General features: G+C 48.8%; 1 protein-coding gene across 3 annotated transcripts; it reads left to right on the top strand.

Moving 5' to 3' along the window:
• The first annotated feature begins 2,537 nt into the window (after positions 1–2,537).
• On the top strand, positions 2,538–23,566 carry csnk1a1 (casein kinase 1, alpha 1). 3 transcript variants are annotated; one of them, XM_084456383.1, is made up of 11 exons: positions 2,538–3,227; positions 3,606–3,712; positions 4,828–4,954; positions 5,637–5,735; positions 9,366–9,505; positions 10,367–10,445; positions 12,666–12,740; positions 13,416–13,522; positions 13,866–13,978; positions 14,732–14,819; positions 21,454–23,566. In XM_084456383.1, the coding sequence occupies exons 1-10, from the start codon at positions 3,105–3,107 to the stop codon at positions 14,791–14,793; spliced, it is 1,032 nt and encodes a 343-aa protein (XP_084312509.1). In that variant the 5' UTR covers positions 2,538–3,104; the 3' UTR covers positions 14,794–14,819; positions 21,454–23,566. The 3 variants fall into 3 exon arrangements, with proteins under 3 accessions (XP_084312509.1, XP_084312508.1, XP_084312510.1); XM_084456382.1 differs by having other exon boundaries at positions 13,866–14,014; XM_084456384.1 differs by lacking the exon at positions 14,732–14,819.
• Positions 23,567–27,559: the final 3,993 nt, after the last annotated feature.

The raw sequence follows: 27,559 nt of genomic DNA, 5'->3' as shown, positions 1-27,559 counted from the left end.
TTGGGGCTTCTTGCGAAGGCCTCCCAGTCGGGCTGGGGCCTCGGGATGTTCTTGATGCGCGCGCAGCACCTGTGGTTTTTGTTCAGAGTGACCTTCTCCTAAATGGGTTGCCTACCATGGCTATGAGCCCCATCTGCCCATGCTATTTGCCCATAGCTGGGACAGTGATTGGCAGGAGCCAGGGCGTGTCCACACACAGGTGGGCTTGCGCGCCTTGCCTCTGGGGCCTACTGTTGCTCCAAGATCCCCCACAGTTTAGCCTGGGACCGCGAGGTACCCAGTTACCATGTGTGGCCGCGTGGAGACACTGTAGGAGTCTTAGCGGTGGAGTGGCTTTGTACCGGCAGAAGGAGACTTACGCATCTGACTCCTCTTTTCACCCTCAGGAGGGCTAGCCAGCAGCAGTAGCTGAAAGCAGTGTAGCAAGCAGAAGCGGCATGCAGCAAGCACTAACTACAAGCATTATTACTACAGATCTACTGCACTACGCATCACACAACCCTGCACTATAATGCACACACAATCATACTGTAAAATGCCTACATACAACTGGCATGGCTGTGGTTGATGCAATAATGCACCGGAGCTCATCAAGAGTGGTACATGGCTGGCCCTTTGCCTTCTTTTTTGGACCCTAGAGATGAGTAGTATATTTTCTTGCCACCGGTAGAGCCTCTGGAAGGCAATCAGTCAAGCCAAAGGTTCTCAGACCCTGAAGCTCATTTATGTGCTTGTCAATTTTATTGAAACCTGTGGATTTGCCTATTTTTATGTAGGTCTATCTCACATCAACCACAGACATGCCAGTCTCACATCTGCCTCCCACTGAAGATGCTTTTGAACAACACGTCCTACAGGCGATGTACCAAATTGGCATATGGTGCCACCATATGCCACCGTTATTCTCTCTGTTATTAAGCAGTTGTGTTGTATGAAGGCATTTTACAGTATTATTACAGCAGGATTAGAAGTAACTCAGAAAAAAAAAACTTTGACGTATCTGTCTGTAACACGGCCTAGTAGTCTATAAAAGCTTGCTGATTCACAATACAATAATATTGTGACACTTTGGTTGGTTTGGGGTGTTAGGGTTCTACCTGTAGACAATCTGTGGAAATATAAAGTAAATCCAACCAGTAGATGGGAAATGATGCAGGATTACCTTGGAACTCCTTTTTCAGGGCAGGCCTGGAGTATTTGGCTCTTTTTTGCAAATGTGGTGAATCACTTTATTGAAGAATTTCATGGCTTTTTAAAAACAAGTAAAAAGTCTGATCATACATTTTATGAAGGGGATAAGTCAGTTATGAAAAAATAAGGTCAGGTTTTGTTCTATCCCTGATAGAAGAGTAGGACCAGGATTGAAGGTGAATATTCCTCATACAAAATAACTTTTTGCTCTTTCCGCCTATAATAAGGCCTTATATAGGAGGCTGCTGATTCAAAATAGAACCAAATATTGGCATCCTGGTTGCTTTGGGATGTAGGGATACCTGTAGACCATCTGTGCAAGTATGATGTAAAAACAAACATCTGGTAGAAAATGACAAAGGGTTATCTTTGAATTCCCTCTTTCAGGTTAGGCGTTTTTTGCACTTTTTTGGCCTATGGGGTACGTCACTTCAGGGATGAATTTCATGACTTTTGCAGTAAAAGTAAAACTTGGGACAATCCATTTCATGAAGGGGACATATTAAAGATATGAAAAAACAATGTCTCGTTTTGTTCTACCCCGGGGAGGGGTATCTCAAAAACTAAGGCTCTTTTTGAGGGTTGGTTCCTCCACTACAGTGTATATGCCTGTACGCTGCATGAGTCTACAGGAAAACGTGATCTTGTTTTTGTTGTGTCTATTTAGGCCTACAGGAGCGTGCTGCTTTCAGGGAGCTTTCAGCCAACTAATTTCAGAATGCGACGATTTGGTGGTTATCAGTTTATATTTCACCATCAGACTGTATGGCTACTGGCACTAGATGGCACCAGTGACCCGCTGTTGAGGATTTATTTGTCAGCGCAGTGAAGAAACAACAAACCCTTTAATCAACAGCATTGTAGCTAGTAGCACCTACCCTGTCCTATGTTGCAACTGCCACACACACACACACACTAATATAAATAGCACGTGACATGTGAATAACATAAGTATGATATGAACAGTACTGAAAAAAGTATGGACTTAACCTAAACCTTTATTTGTGGTGCTTTAATCAGGACATACCCATGTGAACTTGCAATCCTCCTCATTCCTCATACAGAACTAGTATCTGTGGATACATTGAATAATCGGTGTCATATTTAATCATGTGTAAAATATTATTTTGATTCAATATTATTTTGCATCAACTTCAAGAAACAGTGGTAACTTCCGCAACTAGGAGAGAAACTGGATCACGTCACAGCCTGTCTCCTGCCTGCAGCTATGGGCCGCGCGTGCACGCGCCCGGGCGCGTTCTGGGAAGCTCGTGCACGCGCCCGAGCGCGTTCTGGTGAGCACGAGCTCGTTCTGGGAAACAAGCTGAGGGTCAGTGACGAGAAGATGGCGGAGTGAGTGGGTTGCGCTTTGGAGGGGAAGCTGCGACCCTGGGATTCAGTCAAATATTCTCTTAGGAGAGGAGAATCACATCGAAATCGAATCCATCGTCGGATATTTGATAAGCACGATTAGTATCGGCCCTCTCTGGGAGGTGGTTCGGGTAGATCATCGAGTGACCGGGTCCTGCTAGCTCAGCCAGGCTAGCCAGCCACTCAGGCGCTGGATGGTTGTCACCGTGATCCGGCCACGTTTGGATTTCTTTTCTGAAGAGCCGTTTTCACATTTGTCGCGGTGGCTTTATTTTCACGTATATTTGTTTACGAGCTAGCGAAGATATCGTAGGTCGCCGTTTAGAAAAAAACCGTCGAGTTGTAGCCGAGGTTAGCTCACTTACATTGTTTCACCGGACCGCCCACGGCCATCCAGGACTCTTATGGTCTGATCCCCAGCTGAGAGACTGTGTATGGTCTGATCCCCAGCTGAGGGGGGAACCAGAGTAGATCCCACTGAGTGTGTAACCTGCTGGGTGGGTCTCGTCAGTGTGACTGGGGGGTCTCGTCAGTGTGAGGACATGGCCAGCAGCAGCGGCTCCAAAGCCGAATTCATTGTCGGTGGGAAATACAAGCTGGTCCGAAAAATTGGATCCGGATCTTTCGGAGACATTTATCTGGCGATCAACATCACAAATGGAGAGGTAAACTCACCAGCATGGTCAATCTAATGTAGTTCTGTCACAAGTTGGTAGGAATAACTAACTAACTTGGCTAGTAGAGCTAATGTTGGCTAGCTTGTTGATCCTGCTAGCTAGATGGCTAGCTGGCTACCTGTTTCGTAATCTGAATTATCGTGCCATGAACTCACTTGCCATTTAGCCATCCGACCATAGCCTTCAATTTAGCAGTTTTATCAGAAAAGTATATAGTGTTGTTTGATTCGTTTTGGGTCTATCCAACCTAGTCACACGAATTAACAACAGGCCGTTTTGAAACGGATGCAGATTAGATGAGACAATGGCGAGTGAAGTTATCTGTCCTGGGGGAGATATCTGACCACTTGGGTTTGTTTTCAACAGGAGGTCGCAGTGAAACTGGAATCACAGAAAGCCAGACACCCACAGTTGTTATATGAAAGCAAACTGTACAAAATCTTACAAGGAGGAGTCGGAATCCCACACATAAGGTAAGAATAGCTCGATAGCTACTAGCTATCTATTCATTTGTAATGTGATAACTGTGTTGTGACATTGTCTATTTATTAAGAAAACTGTATAGCTGTATTTTCATTATACACCAGTTATGTGAGCTATAGGAAGTCATCCAGTAGCGTCAGCATGCTAGCTGGCATTAGCCTGAATCTCCTGAGCACCCTTTCTCTCGGTGGTTTAAGAGTAGTGCGTGTTGAATCCGCAAAGATATGAACAGTGCATCATTTAGGCGTTATATTCTGTTCTGCCCTGTAGTTTTTCCATCGAGTATGAGGCCATGTCGAGGAGGATTGATGGGAAACCTCGGGCTAGCTCGCTAACATCGGGGGTGGGAAATGGCCGCTCGTCTTTTGTTGTGTTTGTTCCAACACGTCTTCCTTCCCTGGTAGAAAATGGCGGCTTAGCAGTCGGGAAAACAACTCGTAGGGCCTAGTGTGGGTTTGTCTCTCAAGGTGACTTAAGCGCTGAAGTGATGCCTGCTGTGCACAATAAAACACACGTACAGATTAATGACGTTTTTTAGGTATTGTCGTAGTAGTATATGTTTAGCTAGCCATTCGTTTCTAAGGCAGGGTAGGACTCTTCTGGAAAAGAAAAGTAGTGGTGGTAGAGGCCTCCACCCCTCCCTTTCTCTGCAGCCCAGCATGCCTCACTGGCCCTGATCGGGTTATGCTGACCCCTGCTTTTTTATCTCATTATTTGAGGAGGAAGACATGCTTTTTGGAAACAGCAGGCCGATGTTACAAATAGGCCTGGGTGGGAACAGCAGGGCAATGTTACAAATAGGCCTGGGTGGAACCATACGCCTCTCAGGTGTTATACTGTCATACTGCAGAATAGTTTCCTGTTCTACATAGACTGACTCACTATAGGATTAGATTTCAGTCACTGCGGGATTAGAATTTGGATGGATCTAACAGTGTATTTATGATAGATTGATTGACTGATTGATTGATAAAATTATTGTTATATTCACCTAGTGATGCTGTCCTGTAGTTTTAGCCTTGGATAACCAGGAAGTATGTATATGATTAACATGTGGATTGTCCATGGGTGACTAAGGTGCTAACTATAATGTGTGTGTGCGCAGGTGGTATGGCCAGGAGAAGGACTATAATGTCCTAGTGATGGACCTTCTGGGGCCCAGTCTGGAGGACCTGTTCAACTTCTGCTCCCGCAGGTTCACCATGAAGACTGTCCTCATGCTGGCAGACCAGGTACGCACACCTAATATGCCATATCATGATTGAAATGTGCTTATAAAATGTCAGATCAAGTTTAATGGGACATGTTTCAGGACATATTAACATTTATACTGTATTAAGTGAGAAATGGGTCTTTTCACACCAGTCCATTGGTACGTAGGTACAGTAGTTAGGTAGGTACTTTATTAGTCCCTGTGGGGAAATTGCGCTATTACACCAGCCACATTCAAGGGACATCAACACAAAGTACAAAAGGCGCGATCATAAATACACTATACATTATACAAATAAACAGATGAGCTGTACAATGATGCAAAGGGGTGTACCATACAATATACAAGAAATGCAAATATGTCCCTGAAAATAATATATTGTGTCATAGGTATAAGTGCCTCTACCCTCGCATGAAAACAGTTATGCACTGGCCAGCTAGGCTTTGATCTCTTTCTCAGCCTGTAGTTTACTTGGTAGGAGCCCCATACTAATGACACTAGAGATGAAAGTGCATGGAACACTGTACGGTAGTGTACTGTGTAAAAACTCTCCGTACTGTGTCCAAATTGACAAGTGATTTCAAAAGCAGGAAAATCCAGTTTTCTTGAGTTTCCTAAGAAAAACTCTATCTTCTCACGATCACGACCCCCCTCTAGGCCTCTTTCAGGTCCAATCTGACCGAGTCGTTTCCTTCCCACAGATGATCAGCAGAATCGAGTATGTGCACACAAAGAACTTCATCCACAGAGATATCAAGCCAGACAACTTCTTAATGGGTATAGGGCGTCACTGTAACAAGGTAAGTCTGACCCAGTCCTGAACAGGGTCTGATTCACAGGTGCTGCTTCCAATACCATTTTTTTTTTTTTTTAATTAAGTGACCGTTTTGATTCATACAGGGATAATTCACTCAAAATAATATAAAAAATAAAAATCTAAAAGATGGTAGTTGAACCCATCTGGATGCATACTTGGGTTGCTTGGATATCAATTACCAATGTGTCACTTTGTTCTGCATTGCCATAGGGTCCCATTCTGTAAGACTCCCCTTGACTAGTTTTGAGTGAACTATCCCCATTTTTGCTAGTTATTATTTTGGATATGGACATTGGATAAATGTTATTCCCAATGAAAACAATTTTCTCAGTCCCTGTTCAGCTAATTGGTATAATGGGTATAAAATATTGCAAGTTGCTGCTTTTCCTATATGAGTATGATGGGGATCTATGCATGTATCTATCTAACTGGGAATGTTAAGGAAACCAAGTCCTTAACCTTCAATATGGGTTAGTCTAGGCCCAGAGTGCCCCCCTCAGTATAACGGCTGTTCTAGAGCATTCTACCATAGAGATACAGCGGAAGAGAGCGGAACAGAGTGGTTCTGAACAGTCACAGTGCTCCATATCTCTGTGGTTCTATTGTGGTTCTACCAGGAATACCACAGCCTTCTGCATGTTGTGTAACCCCCTTTATTCTTTCCCCCATCGCAGAAAAAAAAAACATTTTAGGCGTTTTATTTATTTTATTTGTTTTTGTGTGATTTTTTTAAATTTATTTTTTAAGTTTTCAAACTGTATTTATCAAGTTGCCTGATTTTGTACTCTGTTTTAAAATTGACTAAATATCCTGAGCCCTTGCAGACAGGCAACATTTGGCAAAGTTAAAGCATGAAGCGTTTTGACCCTGACCAGGCCACCGTAGCTGTGGCGGTCATTAGTGTTCCACTCCATAGCTGATTGATCCTGTCAGCTGATCAGACCCGTCCAATCAGAACCAAGCAGCACCTCTCTGGGTATATTAGCCTGGATTGAAGCCTGTGTTCCCATTTTTGGCAGTGCTCTCTGGAATCAGTGTTTATCATTGTGTGTCTGTGTGAATGCCAGCCTCTCCAGCTTCTTTCTTTTGACATACACATGAAACTCCTTTGTTTTATACACAACACCTCCGTCGAGGGTGGCAGCACACCCCCATCTTTAGGACGTCCAGCTTTGACTCACACCCACACCTGAGAGGTCCTGGGCAGGCCATGATGGCAAATCTACTCCCTGGATGGAAGCCTGGCCTAGCTGTTAGCCTTAGCCGCTAGTTAGCATTAGCCAACCCCACGCTCCTGTTACCCAGTCTGCCTCTCTCTTCTGCTCAGTTCACTGCTTCTTGCTTACTCTCTTACAATCATGCTGATTGGCTAGCAACCTTCCATCCACCTCCAATAGGACGGAAGTGTTTCTGACCCTGGACTCAAGTCTCCTGACACATACTCCATTCTGACCAGTACAACCTCAACAGTTAGTCACATTTATTAGTTCCTTTTCTTGTATATTTGTCCCTGCCTCTCCAGCACAGTGTGAGTTTAATATCGCCACAGTCAGCTTGGCTTCATTGTAGACTAACGGCTCGTCTCGTTACCTTGTCCTTGGCTGCTTTCTACAACCTGTCTCCTCAGCAGAAACAACTTACACCACTACCTGCTTCTTGTAGATAAACTCCTGCTCTACACCAACCCCCGTTCTGCTTCTCTCAACTCCACAGAGCAGGTCCTGCTCTACACCAGCCCCCGTTCTGCTTCTCTCACCTCCACAGAGCAGGTCCTGCTCTCCACCAACCCCCGTTCTGCTTCTCTCACCTCCACAGAGCAGCTCTTTTCTTCTCTTTATACAGCGCATTGTAACCCCGGTTTCGAAAAGGCGCTTTTATGAATAAAACTTACACTTGCATCTGACTATAATACCACATTCAGCCTTGTAAGTTAACTTTGCAACACATCCCTACAGTACAGACCCCATGACTCCTAGCCCCTTCCATACTGGCGGAGTGTCCCCCCTCCGCAGAGAACAGAGACCAACCACATTGATCTATCACTTCCTGCAGAGTTGGGTGGGGTGGGGGCAGTTTTGGGCGGCTGCATTTGTTTTTCTAAGCTTCTCACACCTTATCCAAGCGCCATGTTAGGGAATGGCCCGTAGTGGCTAGCTGTCTACCTGCCTTCTTGTTTTAACCCTAGTCGTGCCAGTCTGGACAGCTGTGACATGCTACTGGTGTCCCAGTACTGTCCAGTTATAGTAAAGCTCACCTCTAAATTGCGTGGCACAGCTAGCGTTAAATTAAAATTCTGCAACATCACCAAGCCACCGCAAAGTCAAGAACGCAAAACAGGCGTACACATAATCAATGTGAACTTTGTAGAGCACTATACTATATATGTAGTGGGGCAGTTGTATAGTAAATGGCCAACATTCGGCCTGTGTCACTGTACTCTGTCATCCAGGCAGGTCTGAGGCCTGTATATCTGGCAGGTCCTCCCCCCACTCCTCTGCCCTGCTGTGGCCCCGGCTGGTCTCTAAGCCCCGGCTCACTCTTCTACTCTAGCCCCAGGAGGAGGAGGCCTCTCTGGAGCTTATGCTAGCTAGCTGGCAGGTGGAAGAAGGACAGCCCTGGGCTCTCTCCACCCTCCCCTTCTCCTCCTCTTCCCCCCCCCCCCCCCCACCTCCCCTCTCCTTCTGGTCTTTTTCTGAGCCTTGGTGTTGCCTGTCTGCGCTGGCCGCGCGCGTACGTATGTGCGCGCGTGCGTGGGGTTGTCAGCGTTCCTGTGCTGATGCACTGCACCCTCTATTGTCTGTTCAGTGTTTAGAATCTCCAGTGGGCAAGAGGAAAAGAAGCTTGGCGCTTAGTTCTGCTCAGGACCCATCTTTCTCAGGATTAAACCAGGTCTGCACACCCATACAGCCGCCTACTGCTACCCCCTCACCCTGACTGTCGCTCTACGATTCTGACATTCTCTGGAGGGGTTTCTGGTCCCATCATAGCCGTTTTTTGAGTTTTTGGTTGTTTTTTTTCTTTCTAAATGTATGTCATTAATTTGGTCCATGATTCTGAAGACTTATTGTTGGCATTAAACCAGACACACATGCTAAACAGATCTAGAGGTTATCAGCTAACACAGATGGCAGCGGTGCGTGTGTGTGCGTCTGTGTGTGTGCGCGTGTATGTGCGGGTGTGTCTGACTGCTAGGGGGCTACTCCTGAGGTTTATAGGAGGGCGGGAGGGTTTTTTTTTAAGAGTCTGTCTCCAAACGGACACGCTTCGAACTAATCTAGCTGATAATATTTTGGTTGCTTTTTTTTCTTTTTTCTTTTTTTCCAATTCCTTGTTGCTGTTCCGCTGCTTTACAGTCGCCTCTGTGCCCCAGAGAGGGTTTGCAGGGTCACATGGCCATTGTTCTGTAGATGAACGTCTCAGCCCTAAGGACGATGGTCCATCACATCACATGACAGCTGTTAGAGCAGGTTCCATGATCTCGCAACAGCCTCCATCTTGTCAACATTTCCCGCTCAGTCAGAGCAAATGTCTCAAACACCAGATCTTTGTTTCTCTCTCTCTCTCTCTCCCCTCTCCCTCTGTTTCTCTCCTTCCGTCCTCTTCTCCCTCTCAGTTGTTCCTCATCGACTTTGGTCTGGCCAAGAAGTACCGTGACAACCGGACGCGGCAGCACATCCCCTACAGAGAAGACAAGAACCTGACTGGCACCGCCCGCTACGCCAGCATCAACGCACACCTTGGCATCGAGCAAAGGTAGGAGGGCACTCTGGCCAGGACAGGCCGCGCCCCGCCCTGCTCTGCTCACCTGGAATACACCACACCTTCTCAATCCCTCCCGTCTTCCCCGGCACCGGTGTAGTGTGCATAACGGCCATAATCTTACCAATGGGGCCACACAGCATTAAGCTCCACTGTCCATTTAGACGGTTGTGGAGATCTGAGGCCTTTGACAGGTGTAAGAAAAATTAGGTAATTTCCCACCTTAGAGGTGCTACGCCCACCTGTTCAGTCCCCTGGGACCTGTGTTGGAGTCGAAGGGTTGGTTCAGGACAGCCTGTCTCACTCATGGCTGTGTTTTCCAGCTAAAGTGAATACATCAAATCAAATGTATTTCTAAAGCACATTGCAAAACAACTCGCGTTGACCAAAGTGCTGTACGAGTCAAAGATGCCAGCGTTGTGTAGGTTAATAATGTCATCAGCTCACCACTGGTCCTCCCAGCCGTGGGGGAGGGGTAAGGAAAGAGGGAGAGGGGGGTTGGGAAGAGTGTAGATACTCTTGAGATACTTTGGAAGCCCCTCTACACGGCTGACACCAATGCACTCGAGGAAGGAGAGAGAAAGGAAGGCGAGAGGAATGCATCTTCAGTATTTTTTTCAGTGTTTATTTTCCAGTCTAGCGTGCCTCCCTAAGGACTGGGCCCGCAGCATTCAGGCCCCATGCTCACCAGGCCGCTCCCTCCGTGGCCCGCTTTCTCTGGCAGCACCAGCCGTCCAGCCCATTAACCCAGAACCCAGTCTCCCCTCCCCCTCCGTCCGATCCGTGGTTCCGTGCGTGTTCTGACTGCCCCCTCTCTGTGTGTCTGTGTCTCTCTCTTTTTCTCCATCTCTATAGTCGTCGCGATGACATGGAGTCGCTAGGCTACGTGCTGATGTACTTCAACAGAACCAGCCTGCCCTGGCAGGGACTAAAGGTAGGCCAGGCAGGTACTCTAGGGCACATCGTCCGGCTTCACAAAGGTTCACTCACACGCTACAGACAGAATGATCAAATCATAATGATGCATTTATTTTTAGATTTAACACAACACAGGAATGCACATAGCCACGCTATCAGGCCATCTTTTTTAATTGTCAAAAAATACGCTGAAGTGTTCAGCTCAAAAGTTGTGGCCCAGTGCCCAATACACTGCATAGTCACTGCTGTTTCAATACAAGACACATCTAGGCCGAAAGGCAAGGGAGAACGGGACTGCTAGCTCAATAGGGACTGTTCCAGGGCTTCCTAAACTGCAGTCAGACAGTTGTAGTTTGACACCTCATCTAGTGCAGAGCAGCGATCCTGGCATAGTGAGATCTGGCAGGCCCCTACAGTGCTACCCTGTCCAGCTGATCAGGGACCAGCCTCTAGGTGTGGTTAATAGACTCTAGTAAGCAGGTGATGGGGCAGATCTTAACGGCTTCCTGCGTTCCTCACATCGCTAGGCAGCGTGATATCATCCCTCCCTCCTGATGAATACTAGTGGTGATTCAAACCTCCCCTTCTAGAGCAGAAGCTGTTGGATGAGCTCTGGCTACCCTTAGTTAGATACTCTTAGATTTGCTATCTAACGCTAGGTACCCTACCGTCTTAGCACTAGCTATTTCAGTACCGGCTCTGCAACGTAATGCTGTTTCATCTCCTCTCCCAAGCTCACCCCTTCACATAGTCTTATAGCCTGTTACAAAGGGAACTACGTCTTACGTCTTAATGTAATTACACTGAACAACAGCCTCCTTCACTGCTAGCGGGTGCCAGAGGCTGAAACCCTAGTCCTCTTCCCTGTTGAATGCCCTGCCAAGGATCAGGTCGTGAACCAGCCAGTTACAAGGATCATGTTGTAAAACAATAGCCAGACATGCATTGGGCCCTGTGACTACATGCGGTGCAGAGCTGTGTTGATTTAGCAGGACACGGAACCTGCTGAGCTGGTACAGGCTCCATAGCTAGCTGCTTGCATACCACTACAGGCTAACCCTAGCTAGCTGCTAGCATACTGCTACAGGCTAAACCTAGCTAGCTGCCAGGAAACCGCTACAGGCTAACCTTAGCTAGCTGTCAGGAAACCGCTACAGGCTAACCTTAGCTAGCTGTCAGGAAACGGCTACAGGCTAACCTTAGCTAGCTGTCAGGAAACGGCTACAGGCTAACCCTAGCTAGCTGCCAGGAAACCGCTACAGGCTAACCCTAGCTAGCTGCCAGGAAACCGCTACAGGCTAACCCTAGCTAGCTGGATGGCCAGCCTCAGTAGAGGAAAGTTAGCATTCCTCATTCTCTCCCCATTTTATCTCATGAGGGTCAGAAACCACCTCACCACAGCAGATGGTGGTTGTACAATGGGTCCCAGGAACACACTAGAGTAGTCCAGGACAGGAGATGATGCTGCATGGGAGGCAGTATAGACACGTACAAACCTACAGTACTAACTAACTACTGTTAGGGTGTTAATGTGCATAGTGTGCGTCTGTGTGTGTGATGCTGAGTCTGGCTGAGGAGTGTTCTGTTGTGCGTCTCTGTGTGTGTGTGTGTGTGATGCTGAGCCTGGCTGAGGAGTGTGTGTTCTGTTGTGCGTCTCTCTCTGTGTGTGTGTGTGTGTGTGTGTGTGTGTGTGTGTGTGTGTGTGTGTGTGTGTGTGTGTGTGTGTGTGTGTGATGCCGAGTCTGGCTGAGGAGTGTGTGTTATTTTGTGCGTCTCTGTGTGTGTGTGTGTGATGCTGAGCCTGGCTGAGGAGTGTGTTCTGTTGTGCGTCTGTGTGTGTGTGTGTGATGCTGAGCCTGGCTGAGGAGTGAGTGTTCTGTTGTGCGTCTCTGTGTGTGCGTGTGTGTGTGTGTGTGTGTGTGCGTGCGTGATGCTGAGCCTGGCTGAGGAGTGAGTGTTCTGGTGTGTGTGTGTGTGTGTGTGTGTGTGTGTGTGATGCTGAGCCTGGCTGAGGAGTGAGTGTTCTGTTGTGCGTCTCTGTGTGTGTGTGTGTGTGTGTGTGTGTGTGTGTGTGTGTGTGTGTGTGTGTGTGTGTGTGATGCTGAGCCTGTCTGAGGAGTGTGTTCTGTGAGGAATGTATTGAGTTAGTAGGTTGTGTTGATCCTGCCTGTGCAGACAGAGTAGTGGTAAATCTGTGGTGCACAACATTTTCATTTCTCGTCCACATGTTCCGCAGGCTGCCACAAAGAAACAGAAGTACGAGAAGATCAGTGAGAAGAAGATGTCCACCCCTGTGGAGGTTCTCTGTAAGGTGAGTCCCTGGTAGAACCGCAAAGAGAACCACTAGGCCCGAGGGTCCCGTAAGGCTAGGGACAAAGGAACCTTATTGGCTGTCAAGCTGTATTGTGATATAACTTTGCATAACATTCATGTTGAATCTTGGGAACTCTTCACTTTCAAATTAGCCACTTACAAAACAACCAATTTGCATTCTAGAAGAGCCGTCTTGGCTGTTGCATCTAAGCCTGGTGTTACAGAACTACTTGTGTTGGGACTGTCTGAGTCCCGTCACCCATAGAGCCGCACCCACAGCTTTGATACTGACAACCGCTGGGGAGGGTCCAGGGTGAGATGCCTGGAAACAACTACAGCCCAGAGCCTGTTCAGACTACAGCCCAGGAGAGAGTGTTTTGCAGTGTCAGGATAGTCTTGTCCCCCTGGTCAGCCCAGACCGGCTGGTGAAGGGACTCGGTCACACACTTCCTCTAACCCCCCTCCCCCTGCTCTCAGAGCAGCTGGACTGTTAGTCTATCTATAGAAGACCTCCGAGATCACCTCCCTCTATATACAGCCCACACTTGGACTGGCTCAGTAGCCAAAGGGGGCCCTAGCCTGGCCACTCTGTAGATCTGAAGAGATGTGTGTGTGTGTGAGAGAGAGAGAGTTATGTAATGGTAATGGCTAACCCTCTCTTGTGTCTCCTCAGGGCTTCCCAGCAGAGTTTGCCATGTATCTGAACTACTGCCGTGGGCTGCGCTTCGAAGAGGCTCCTGACTACATGTACCTGCGCCAGCTGTTCCGCATCCTTTTCAGGTGCTCCTCACGCACGCGCGCACACACACACACACACACACATCTCTAATAATGTGTTTGTTCTCGGAAGGAAGTGACTGGATAAACAGCCATCAAAGAGCCCACATTAAACACTGCTCTGTGTGTTTATCTTTTCTCTTTGTGTGTGTTTCTGCATTGTGTATGCTTGTTTCTCTCTGTGTGTGTGTGTGTGTGTGTGTGTGTGTGTGTGTGTGTGTGTGTGTGTGTGTGTGTGTGTGTGTGTGTGTGTGTGTGTGTGTGTGTGTGTGTGTGTGTGTGTGTGTGTGTGTGTGTGTGTGCGCGCCTTTCTGCGTGTGTGTGTTTCTGGGTTGTGTGTGTGCAGGACCCTGAACCACCAGTACGACTACACGTTTGACTGGACGATGCTGAAGCAGAAAGCAGCCCAACAGGCGGCCTCTTCGGGGGCCCAGGGGCCACAGGCACAAACCCCCACAGGCAAGCAAACTGACAAACCCAAGACTAACATGAAAGGTTAGTAGCAAACAGCCAAGCGACGTTTCAGCTCCAAAAAAACCAAAAAAGATGGAGACACCAATTGTTTTCATTTTGTCAGTTCCCCCACCACCACCCCACCATTTAAAGTTGTTGCTAAAAAAAAAGAAAAACATACATGGATTTGGAACATTCTCTCCCACCATATTTACAATAGAAATGAAAAAGAAACACCCGTGTTAGTTCGAGGAGGCACCCTCCCTCCGACCCCCACCCACCCCCCCAAAAAAGATAAAAGATTCAATTGGTCTGTCTTGCAGATGCAAAGACGTCCTTGGGAAATTTGCCTACTAACTTTGTACCCAACATGTCTGTATTCTTCTGTGGGACAAAGGGCTTGATCCTGTCTGTGGATGTTCCCCCAGCATCGCTGCTTTGATTTCCCCCTCGGACCCCCATCTATTAACCCCTCTCCCGGCCTCACGGCCCCAATTGACTTTCACCTGATTCTTCTGCCAATCACCGTTCCTGGACCTAACACTTGTTTGATAATCTGTTATAATCTATCAGAATGCTCAGAGAGGAGGAGCGATTTATTACCTTCGTCCTAACTAACCATGACTCATCACATATCTCAACTCTGTTCTCCTGAGTTTCCCAACTGTAATGTCATTCTACTGTGACCTTTGACCTGTGTCCTGCACCCCCCACCCCCCCCTCCCACCCCCTTTCCTCCCCCATCTCCCCCTCGCCCAGAGGGCCTCCTGGTTGCCAGGGGTGATGGCGGAGGTGTCCAGCCTGCTGGTGTCCTATCCTGACGCGGGGGCGGGGCCAGGTGCAGCAGGTGATGACAAGGACGAGGCTGACACTGGGATTAGAACCCTGCTAGATTAGTAATCTGGGATGAGATAGGGGAATAGGGGGAATCTTGACACCTGCAAGGGGGTGTTTTAGTGGAAATGGGCATCTAGTTAACTGCAGGACTAGGACTGTCAAGGGGATTATAACCCTGCTAGGTTAGTGATCTGTGACCCCTGTAGGGGAGCAGCAGTGATCTGTGACCCCTGTAGGGGAGCTGCAGTGACCTGTGACCCCTGTAAGGGAGCAGCAGTGATCTGTGACCCCTGTAAGGGAGCAGCAGTGATCTGTGACCCCTGTAAGGGAGCAGCAGTGATCTGTGACCCCTGTAGGGGAGCTGCAGTGACCTGTGACCCCTGTAAGGGAGCTGCAGTGATCTGTGACCCCTGTAAGGGAGCTGCAGTGATCTGTGACCCCTGTAAGGGAGCTGCAGTGATCTGTGACCCCTGTAAGGGAGCTGCAGTGATCTGTGACCCCTGTAAGGGAGCTGCAGTGATCTGTGACCCCTGTAAGGGAGCTGCGGTGATCTGTGACCCCTGTAAGGGAGCAGCAGTAATCTGTGACCCCTGTAAGGGAGCTGCAGTGATCTGTGACCCCTGTAGGGGAGCTGCAGTGACCTGTGACCCCTGTAAGGGAGCTGCAGTGATCTGTGACCCCTGTAAGGGAGCTGCAGTGATCTGTGACCCCTGTAGGGGAGCTGCAGTGACCTGTGACCCCTGTAAGGGAGCTGCAGTGTGGAGCAGAGAAGAGGGGGGTCAGATTGACTGCAGCAGCAGGGGGCTGGGAGGATGTCAGCGGTGTGCATGGAGCGGCTTGGTGTGATGGCAGCCTAGGTGTGGCTCTCTTTAGGCCACAGTCGCTATAGGGAGGAGATGAAATGTCGGGACTATTAGAGCTGGCTTAGTTTCCAAGGTCCTACCTCTCCCTCTGCCTGAGAAATAAAAGCATCAGGGCACTCTTTCTTTGACCCCTTCTCCTCCTCTATGAGGCCCAGCCCTCTCCAGGGTTGTGAGCGTGCTCAGTGGAGGTGGTGGGGATGTTATAAATAGGATTAGCTGATGACGTGGGCAGCTTCTAATCCTTTGTGTATGCTGTCTGTTGCAGCCTGTGGACTCCCATGGTCACCGTAGCAGCACTTTCAAATCTCCTCCTCTCCTCTGCCCCTCTTCCAACTGTAGCCAGCACTAGCCCCTCAGCCATTCAGCTCTCTCTGATCACACACCCTAAATAGACCCGTCTGAATGGAGCTCCTGAATGTTTGGGCCCATGTGCGCGCACGCACACACACACACAGCCTGCTTTTTGTCTTTTTCGCTCATGTCTCAGCCTTTTTCTCTTCTCTACTCCTTGAAGATCTTAACTAAAGGGTGTGTTTAAGTCTAGTTTAAGTTGTATTTATTTTTACAGGGACAATGTACATTAATTATCATTTCTGTAAAAGTGCCGGATTTAGTCAGCCGGCTGATTTTCAACCATAGTTCCTAAAATGACATTGCAGACAGACATTGCAGGAGACTGACAATGACTAAGTTTACATGCACACCATATTCCTGTATTAATCGGAATATGCTCAATATTCCGGTTGGGCAAGAGTCATGTAAACATGTGCCGAACCCAATTAAGGCCATATTCCCATTGGAGAATATTCCGAATAAGACCCCTGGCATATGCCTGTTTGAATCGGAATATTTTGTATGTATACACCTTAATCGGAAAATGACATTTACCAGAATATTCAGTTATGTTTGCGCATGCTTATTTGTAGGGAATCCTGGGTATTGTTGTTGTGGTGACCGTGAACGGCATAAGCTGGAGGGCGATAAACTCGTTCGCCATTTCTTCTCACTCTTGTCTTTCATTGTTCAGGACACAGTGGATCAACAGGAGTGTTGTAGCTGAATTGGGGTTCAGAAGGGCAAGTAGGGGAACACGATAATGGAGGACTGTGTAGGAAACAAGCATTCTGGCCTCGCTGGAGGACGCGCACTCAACACCACAGCCTAGCTACCAACACTTACGTTACTATAGTCACTACTATTTCCGCGCGGATTCATCAGATTTTCCCGCTGAACCACGGGAATATGCCAATTAACATGTAAACGGAATATTCCAGTTGCTACAGCACATATAAACACCTTATTCGGAATATTACATTAACCAGAATATTGACCTTAATCGGAATATGGTGTGCATGTAAACATAGTCAATGAGCACATGGAGAACAGCACATGGCGAGCAAGAAGCAACACTGCACTTTACTGACAGTGCAGATATGCAAAGAGAAGGCAAACAAAATAACATGTATAGCTGAGCGAGTATACAGACGGCTATTATGCTCAGACATCTGATGCTTTATAAGCCATGAGTTGTCCCTGTGGTATCGAGATTGCTAATGACAGAGACGGAGCTGAGTAGCACCAGCTAGGGATCCTCCCGGGCCAGCCTAAGCCTTCATCCTAAACTTCAGATTAGCCCAAACCAATCCCAGGCCTTGCTAGATTAAGATAGACCAGGCCAACCTGAAGACAGACCAACCCCAGCTATGCTGTGCTAGACCAGACCAACCCCAGCCCATTCAGTGCTCAATCAGATCAAGCCCAGCTAGGCTACACTAGACCAGACAAAACCCAGCTAGGCTACACTAGACCAGACCAAACCCAGCTAGACTACATTAGACCAGACCAAACCCAGCTAGGCTACACTAGACCAGACCAAACCCAGCTAGGCTACACTAGACCAGACCAAACCCAGCTAGGCTACACTAGGCCAGACCAAACCCAGCTAAACTACACTAGGCCAGACCAAACCCAGCTAAACTACATTAAACCAGACAAAACCCAGCTAGGCTACATTAGACCAGACCAAACCCAGCTAGGCTACACTAGGCCAGACCAAACCCAGCTAAACTACATTAAACCAGACAAAACCCAGCTAGGCTACATTAGACCAGACCAAACCCAGCTAGGCTACACTAGACCAGACCAAACCCAGCTAAACTACATTAGACCAGACCAAACCCAGCTAGGCTACACTAGACCAGACCAAACCCAGCTAAACTACATTAGACCAGACCAAACCCAGCTAGGCTACACTAGACCAGACCAAACCCAGCTAGGCTACACTAGACCAGACCAAACCCAGCTAAACTACATTAGACCAGACCAAACCCAGCTAGGCTACACTAGACCAGACCAAACCCAGCTAAACTACATTAGACCAGACCAAGCCCAGCTAGGCTACACTAGACCAGACCAAACCCAGCTAGGCTACACTAGACCAGACCAAACCCAGCTAAACTACATTAGACCAGACCAAGCCCAGCTAGGCTACACTAGGCCAGACCAAACCCAGCTAGGCTACACTAGGCCAGACCAAACCCAGCTAAACTACATTAAATCAAATCAAACTACATTAAATCAAATCAAACTTTATTTGTATAGCACATTTCATACCCAGAGGCAACACAATGCACTTTACAGAGAGCAATGGGAGGGTGGGCATACGTCCCACCCCTACATATTCCAGAGGGAAGCAAAAAACAGTTTCACCCGGGGGCCAGAAAAGTGAGCTGTAAAAATTCTTCCGTGGCCTCTCAACGAGACGATCGAGCAAGCTCCTGGAAAATGTTTGTTTATTGGCTAAGAACATTTACAGAGCAATACACATCGGCTAAATAGGAGAGACATGACTATCAGTAGAGTACAAATAGTTCCAGAGATGTTGCCTACATGGAAGGCCATTGTGTTCGCTATCCCTGTAGTCTATAATATGATATTATAATAGACTGTAAAAGATAAGCTACGCTAGACCAGACCAAGCCCAGATAAGCTACGATACACCAGACCAAGCCCAGCTAGGCTACATTAGACCAGACCAAGCCCAGCTAGGCTACATTAGACCAGACCAAGCCCAGCTAGGCTACATTAGACCAGACCAAACCCAGCTAGACTGTGCCAGACCAAACCCAGCTAGACTGTGCCAGACCAAGCCCAACTAGACTTCCAGACCAGACCAAGCCTGGCTAGACTGAGCCAGACCAGACCAAGCCCAGCTAGACTGAGCCAGACCAGACCAAGCCCAGCTAGACTGAGCCAGACCAGACCAAGCCCAGCTAGACTGAGCCAGACCAGACCAAGCCCAGCTAGACTGAGCCAGACCAGACCAAGCCCAGCTAGACTGAGCCAGACCAGACCAAGCCCAGCTAGACTGAGCCAGACCAGACCAAGCCCAGCTAGACTGAGCCAGACCAGACCAAGCCCAGGTAGACTGAGCCAGACCAGACCAAGCCCAGCTAGACTGAGCCAGACCAAACCAAGCCCAGCTAGACTGAGCCAGACCAGACCAAGCCCTGCTAGACTGAGCCAGACCAGACCAAGCCCCGCTAGACTGAGCCAGACCAGACCAAGCCCAGGTAGACTGAGCCAGACCAGACCAAGCCCAGCTAGACTGAGCCAGACCAAACCAAGCCCAGCTAGACTGAGCCAGACCAGACCAAGCCCAGGTAGACTGAGCCAGACCAAGCCCAGCTAGACTGAGCCAGACCAGACCAAGCCCAGCTAGACTGAGCCAGACCAGACCAAGCCCAGCTAGACTGAGCCAGACCAAACCAAGCCCAGCTAGACTGAGCCAGACCAGACCAAGCCCAGCTAGACTGAGCCAGACCAGACCAAGCCCAGCTAGACTGAGCCAGACCAGACCAAGCCCAGCTAGACTGAGCCAGACCAGACCAAGCCCAGCTAGACTGAGCCAGACCAGACCAAGCCCAGCTAGACTGAGCCAGACCAGACCAAGCCCAGCTAGACTGAGCCAGACCAGACCAAGCCCAGCTAGACTGAGCCAGACCAGACCAAGCCCAGCTAGACTGAGCCAGACCAGACCAAGCCCAGCTAGACTGAGCCAGACCAGACCAAGCCCTGCTAGACTGAGCCAGACCAGCTAGACTGAGCCAGACCAGACCAAGCCCAGCTAGACTGAGCCAGACCAGACCAAGCCCAGCTAGACTGAGCCAGACCAGACCAAGCCCGGCTCCAAGAGAAGCGGTAGCAGCAGCTCTGTTGTCCTTGCTGCCAGGCTGGCCAGGCCTCTCTGTCAGGGTGTAACAATGGAGACCTTGTTTACAGCAGTCTGCTGAGTCTGTCACCCAAATCTCCTGGCTGCCCAAGGCCTTATACTGCTCCGCTATTCAATTAGTGAACTCTTGTCTACATAATCTCACACACACGCAAATGCGAAGAGCTAAAACTCACTACCCTTTTTTATACGAGTAACTCATAATGCTGGGTGTATATATTTAGCAGTGAGAAGGTAGACTTGTTCTATGTCCGTACGTACATGTATGAACGTGTGTGTGAGTGTAAATGTCATGGTGGTGTGTCAAGGAAGCGTGCTTAAGGGTACTGTCTATATCAGTACCGGGCCTAAGAATAGCTCCCATATGGAGAAATGAGCGTGCCTTTCACCTCTTTCAATAGTGTGTGTGTGTGCGCGCACGGGCATCAGCAGGGCCACGCTCGCACGGCGTGAGGACGAGCCACGCAGTGGAACCAGCGGCGGGAATAAACCCGTCCCCGGTCTCGAAGGACGGACGCATCAGATCTGCCTCATCCTGGCTGCGTGGTGTGGTGTACCTTCTCCTGCCACCTCACCTCACTAGGGTCCGGAGATGTGGGGGTGGGGCTTAGAGTGAGAAGGGGTGTGGCCATTGGCCGGGGGGGGGGGGGGGGGGGGGGGGGCGTGGTTACTTAACCTCCCCCTAATCACACACCAGACAGACGAGCCCTGCGCTCTCATTGGTGGGTTGGTCCTGCGTTGTTTGGTGCGTGTCTGACCTTCACCCCGCTTCCTCGTGTGGTGTTATCTATCTGGGTCGCCCAGCGCGCGCTCTCTCCTCCTGTTCTACTGGAGAGGGCAGAGTAGTTGGGTTAAACACCCGCTCAGCAGGAAGACTCCTATAGGAGCCATGGAAACTGGTAGCGACTGACAGGACCCTCTTTTTGGCACCTGGGCTGTCCTCTGCTACTCTTAGAATGTGTACTTGGTGGCACATATTCATCGTAGTGACTTCCTTAATACCCGGGCGGCTGGTGTCCATTTCAGGCTGCGTGTGTGCGTGTGTGTGCGCGTGTGTCCGTCCTGGTTCCCCTCTATTCCCTGAGATGCCTCTTGTGGAGGAGAGGAGCCACGTTCATCAATGTTTCATACCAGCTCTCATGAACACTTTCATACCAGCTCTCTCCCATGAACACTCTGCCCCCCCCCTCCTCCTCCCCCGGCAGTAGCTCACTGCAGAGCAGATCAGGGCTGAACGATGACTCTGCACTTTTCCTTACAGGCCTGGAGTTGCCCGGTTGATAACAGCCTCTCACCCTGCTGACTCCAACCCTGCTGTCACACTGGTGTTTAACCCTGTCTCTCTCTCTCTCTCTCTCCTCCCCCTCCTCTACCGCTCTCTCATCTCCTTTACCTCTCTCTCCGCTCTCCTCTGCTGCTCTCTGTCCTCTCCTCGCCCCCCCCCTCTCTCTCTCTCTCTCTCTTTCTCTCTCTCTCTCTCCTCCTTTCCACTCCTCTGTCACCTCTCTTTGGTTTCCCTCCGTCTCCTCCTCTCCATCTCTTCTCTACAGGTTTCTGAGCAGAAAGACAATGATGTGAAGCAGAGCAGAGTGGCCGTAGCGGGATCTGCCTTCCAACCAATCACACCACCGACTCCGCCCACCTCGGCCTCCAGGACACACCCACCAGAGCCTTGCGGCCGGCGCCGTGGGCAACCCTCTCTCTCTCTCTCTCCTGAAAAAGAACTTTCGTTCCATATACTATATATGTAATGGCTCTATATAGATACCATGCACAGCATCTATCTATATATTGGTATGTATATACTATATCCTCCACACAGACAGCAGGCTTGGTATGGAATCTGTAGCCTTCTCTATTGTCCTGTCCCCCCAGAAGATTTTTTTTTCTCGTTTGTTTCTTCAAAACTGAAAACTAAAGAAATGGTTGGCTCCCAGTGGATGTGGTAGTGCACCATGCCAATCCTGTTCCTGCCCCCCTCCCTCCCTGCTCCTCTCTGGGTGCCCTGGCCCCGTGTCTCACCCCCTCCCCCCCCTCCTCCATCCGGCTGTCTTGCAGCAGCTCTCTCCCCACCCTCCTCGCCCCCAGCGAGGCGTGGCCCACTCAGACTCTTCCTGTCAGGACTCCTGAAACCACCAACCATCGTCATCTTCCTGATTCAGTTCCTTGTTTATCTTTCCTCCTCGTTCGGAAGCAAAATGAAAGTTGTAAAGTGAAACTGTTCTCCGTTTGTTGCTATGAATGAATCCTGGGTATTACTAAGCAAATGTTGGATTTCTTTTTTTTTTTTTCATAAAAAGGTAATTAAGATTCTGCCTGCTGATATGTGCTAGAAGAGCTTCTAATGTCAAGATGAAAACCATTTTAGTGACTACTAGGTTTCTCTCTTTAGGCCGCTGCATTAACTATATTGTACCTGGTATTCTGGCGTCTCCAACGATGAATAAAAACCGTAAACTCCACACAAGCATATTGATTAAGGATTATGCACCACTCCACCCAACCTCTCTGTAAATTGCTTAGAAAATCAACGCATCGATGATTTTTGTTATTTTTTTCTCCTTCTCTATTGAGATGTCTGTTGAGGAAGTGTAATCTTTTTTTTTTTCTTTTAGTTTAATTGCTACAATGGCCTCCATGTTCTTTGTTTTAAGACATAGGAACATGCTCACTCCTCCCACCCCTCCCGGTATTAGTTTTATATACATATATATACACTTTTTTTTATCAGATAACTTACTTTTTTCAGTTTTATAGAGTTGTCTTTCCCTGTTATTGAATTGATGGTTTTGGGAAAGGGTGTTCCGTTTCTCCCAGGTCTGTGGTAACAGCAGAGCCTGTAGTGTAATATACTCTGGGACTTCCTCTCTCTCCCTTCTCTCCTCAACCCTCCATCTCTCCTCTCCTTTCTTATCGCTAAGAAAGTGTGGGAGGGGGTTGTTCTTTTCTATCTTGAGTCTTGTCAGGCGAGGATGGTTTGAAGTTTCTCTCAGCCCCTAGACACTGCAGCTGCTCACCAGTACCCTGGCTGCTGCTCCCCCACCCCACCCTACCCCCGGCCCAGCGTTGGTGTAAAGACTGCCGGCACCCCTCCCCAAGCCCAGCGTTGGTGTAAAGATTGCTGGCCTCTATACAAGTGTAATTTATTCCCTTCTAGCATGTCAAGAATAAATGGAAATTACTTGTCAGAACCCACTGTCCCGGTCTCTGTAATTTAAACCACTGTCCCAGTCTATGTAATTTGAAGACAACAGCTACACACAGAACTTTGCTGAGGCCTGGTTGGTCGAATGAAAACATGAACGTTTTACTTTTCTTGTCTTTAGACAGTCACGTTAACCTGTAAGCTACCACATTTACAACCCCCTGTCTGTAAGCAGAGTATTCAGTGAACTGCTGAGATGTGGACAGGCTGGAGGAGGATGTTCAAGTGTGTCAGCTCTCCTGTCAGACTTCATTTGATTGGAGGATTAACTGATGGAGGCTAACGAGGAACTGGTCTGTCGACATGGTTCAGAAGGTCTTGCTGTAATTTAGAGACAGTAACTGGGAAATGCTGATATTTTTGGGGTGGTGGGTAGCTGTAGGTGCTTGTGGTGTTTTGAAAAAAAAAAATCTTCCAGGATTTCTGATATCTGTAAATATTAAAAATGGCTTCAAATCGCTCTTGTGGAAAATGGTTTAATCAATAACCGGCAATAAGCTGAGGTTGTGCGGGGAGCTAGTTGGATAACTGGCTCTGGAGAGGATCAGACAATGGAAGGGTTAGGTCTAGAGTTCAGAGTGACAGAAGGTCCCTGTACCCCCTCCTCCAGGAGCTGTGTATTAATAGACTAGAGTGTATACAGCCCTCCCCTTCCCGTCACCATAGCAGCGCTGACACAGCCAACATTGTTCCTCTCCAGTATTCACTGGCTACAATTGTCCTAGCAAGGCCATTTTCACCTGTTCCTCTCAGGCAGGAAGTCTTCTTAACTGTCGGGAACAGGGGCCTCCAACGCAGCTGATGGTAGTGATCAGATGTGCTAGGTTGGAGAGAAAGACCTATATGCTCTAGAAGTATATAGACAAGTCATGGTACCAGTATGATGAGGTGGTGGGTGTCCAAATGTCTGCCCAAGTCATCCAACCCCAGGCCAGCTCACATGGCCACTAGCTACTGTGTCATCATCTATAAATGTTGGTGTACATTGTACTTCTTTGTTAAGGATCAATGCTGTACTGTACTGATTATGTGTTTATTAACTTGTGTGTGTGTGTGTGTGTGTCTCAGCACACTGACAGAGGTTATGGTCCTCTGGAGCCTGGCCTGGCCTGGCCTAGTTCAAGATAGTCTGGTCCTAGGGTCTGATTATCTGGTCTGGTCTTGTCTAGTCTGGTTATCTGGTCTAGCCTGGTCTGGTCCTGTGGTCTAGTCTGATCTAGTCCTGGTCTGGCCTGGTCTAGTTTGGTCCTATGGGCTGGTGCTGTGGTCTAGTCCTGGTCTGGCCTGGTCTATTCTAGTCTGGTCCTGCGGTCTAGTCATGGTCTAGTCTAGTTTGGTCCTAAGGGCTCGTCCTATGGGCTGGTTGTGTGGTCTAATCTAGTTTAGTCTGGTCCTATGGGCTGGTCCTGTGGTCTAATCTAGTTTAGTCTGGTCCTATGGGCTGGTCCTGTGGTCTAATCTAGTTTAGTCTGGTCCTATGGGCTGGTCCTGTGGTCTAGTCTGGTCCTATGGGTTGGTCCTGTGGTCTAGTTTAGTCTGGTCTGGTTTGATCCTGGCCTAGTCTAGTCTGCTCTATTCTGCCCTCGCCTTTCATCCATTGTGAGGAGGTGAACACAAGCAGGCCGGGGAGCAGCTGCCAGCTGAAGCACACACACACACACATTCACTCGAACAGCTCTTAGTCACAAACACACGCGCACACACACACGCATACATTCACGCTCTCAGGCTCTCAGACACAAACATGCACACACATCCCCCAGACAGAACAAAGAGGTCAGAGAGAGCAGTCTGTGGAGGAGGAGCCCAAATATCCCCGACCACGGGCAAATGTCTTTTGGTCTGGTGGTTGATTTCCACTTGTTACACCAGTCCCAAAGCTTCGGTCTTCAGCCTACAGTGGATGCTGGAGTCATTCATTTCCCGAATCGGTGTGTCTCCATCTTTCCTTACCTGGGCGATTCCTTCCTCCTGTCATCTGCCTACCGATCTCTTCCCAGATAGCAAGCGGATCTGGGCCATATACAGGCCAGATCTGGCCCTTGTGGCTTAGTTCTGGCCCATATATGGCCCAGAATCATTACACATCCGCTTGCTATCTGGGTTGGCTCAGACAGACCCGCTCTGCCGGTCTGTCTCATAACCTGCTGGCTTGGACATCCATGCTGGACATGGGCAGCTGTAGAGACGTCAACTGCTGATCTGGCTCCCCTCCTTTCCACTTCCTCTCTCCCTGCCTGTCACTGCAGAGTGCGCTAGTCCCGATGTCCCTCCCTCTTCTCAATTCATTTCAAATTGATCGGCATGGAAAACATGTTTACATAGCCAAAGGCAACATCACAAAAAAAAAACGCTAAAATGTTAAAATATATGTAAATACAAATAGGTGAAGTGGGTGAATAAGCAAGTGTAATATTTACAAGTGTATTTAAATGGTAACTTTTCAGTTTGTATGTCTTTCTATCCCTCTTTCCCTCTCTCTCTCCCTCTCTTTCCCCCTCCCTGGCCTTTCCCTACATCCCTGTCCGCTCACAGCTCAAACGACGGAGCTACTACTCAATGATGTTTCGCCATCTCGTAGGCAACAGGGAGAGGAATGAAAACGTGTTGTGTTGAATGCCAGGAGGAGGGTGGAGGAGGGCAGGGTCCATTCCAGGGACGAGGTGTGGAGAGAGAGGTGTTTGCTAGTTACCGAGGCAGCCGGATGGGGGATGGGCAGCCTACAGGAATGACTGGAGCAGAACTGGTATTCTAGCTGCAGTGTCTGGTTAATGGTTCAGTAGGCCTACACAACATGATATGGCCAACACCCTTCTCCCTAATGTACTGGAAGTAATATTCGTGTCTTGTGTGTGTGTGTGTGTGTGAGAGAGAGAGAGAGAGAGAGAGAGAGAGAGAGAGAGAGAAAGAGAGAGAGAGAGAGAGAAAGAAAGAGAGAGAGAGAAAGAGAGAGTGTGAGAGAGAGAGAGAAAGAGAGAGAGAGAAAGAGAGAGAGGGGGGGTGCGGATAACGAGAGACGCTATTTTTGCACTTTGACAAGCTTTCATGAATGGTTAACTTGCTGCGCGTTAATCAGTTGCCTACCGTACACAAATAAAAACTCAGTGTGATATCTGGCCTCGTGGTTCTATACCCCCGACAAACGGACAGTAAAGATGGTTGATACATTAATTCATTCATCTTCAACGCATATGTTCTACAGTAGAATGCATGTGGACGACCTAATGTGAATGCGCCTTTAGAATTATTCATATTTTCCCACTCCATTGTTACTCAAAACTAGGTTACTACCGTGCGTGTAGTAGCCTACCGTCTGTTCTGCTGTAGAGAGACTCGAGGGAGAGACCGCACCCCAACGTGGCGTGGCTGGGAAACCGCGCGAGAGCATTGTGTCATACAGGATCAAGCGGCAGATCGGATTTCTCTCTGATGTCCCTACGTCAGCTGGCAGGCTGAGCCCACAATTGAAGCTTTATGCTTCTGCTCACATGTACAAACACGCTGAGATATTCACATAGCACACAGAAGCTCTCTCTCTCTCTCGCGCGCGTGTGTGTGTGTGTGTGTGTGTGTGTGAGGGAGTAGGGGTCTCTCCCACTCTCACCTGTCTATCCGATTGTTCAATTCATTTATCAATCGGTCATGTGTGAACGGTGAACCTGGCGATCAATAACAAAAGTATGCTTTTTCCTCATAGTTTTATAACTCTTCTTTGCTCTAATAGGCCATGTTCTTCACAGCGATAATATATAAGTGTGCTACAACCTCCAGTAGTGTAGCCAGACAGATTGCATAACAAGTGGTCATAGATTAGGCAACCCCATTCTGCACAGGAATGTCACACTCTATATGGCCTACATGCTGAAACCTCTACTGCGTTACCATAGCTCCAGATCACCAATGAGTCTGGAGTGAGAGAGGGTGTGTGCTTGTGTAGTGTTTTTCCACCATGCTGTGTAATGTGTGTGAAGGTTTTGTCTTGTACCTATAGAAGCAGACTTCCTGCCTAATGTCCCTTCTGGAGATGCTGCTGTAATCCTCAGAGGACCCAGGAGGGGCATCATCTTACAGGAGGCTGGAAGTGGGTCACACACACACACACACACACACACACACACACACACACACACACACACACACACACACACACACACACACAGGTAGCACCCCTTCCGTGTTACAGCGCTGCCATTATGAAATATGATGAGGTGCATTTAGTGCAACCCTCTCTAGGGAGGAGGGAGGGAGGGAGGGATGGAGGTAATTGGGGTACAGGTGGTTTAATCAGTGACAGAGGAGGAACATGGTGGCCGCCTGGTGGCGGTCTGGTGGCGGTGGAGGGACCCAGCCTGGTGGCGGTCTGGTGGCGGTGGAGGGACCCAGCCTGGTGCCGGTCTGGTGGCGGTGGAGGGACCCAGCCTGGTGGCGGTGGAGGGACCCAGCCTGGTGCC

The sequence above is a fragment of the Borostomias antarcticus genome (genome assembly GCF_949987555.1).
Source record: "Borostomias antarcticus genome assembly, chromosome: 22".
Lineage (NCBI taxonomy): Eukaryota > Metazoa > Chordata > Actinopteri > Stomiiformes > Stomiidae > Borostomias > Borostomias antarcticus.
Note: the sequence above shows the minus strand (reverse complement) of the source record. Positions and strands in the feature narration are given on the sequence as shown.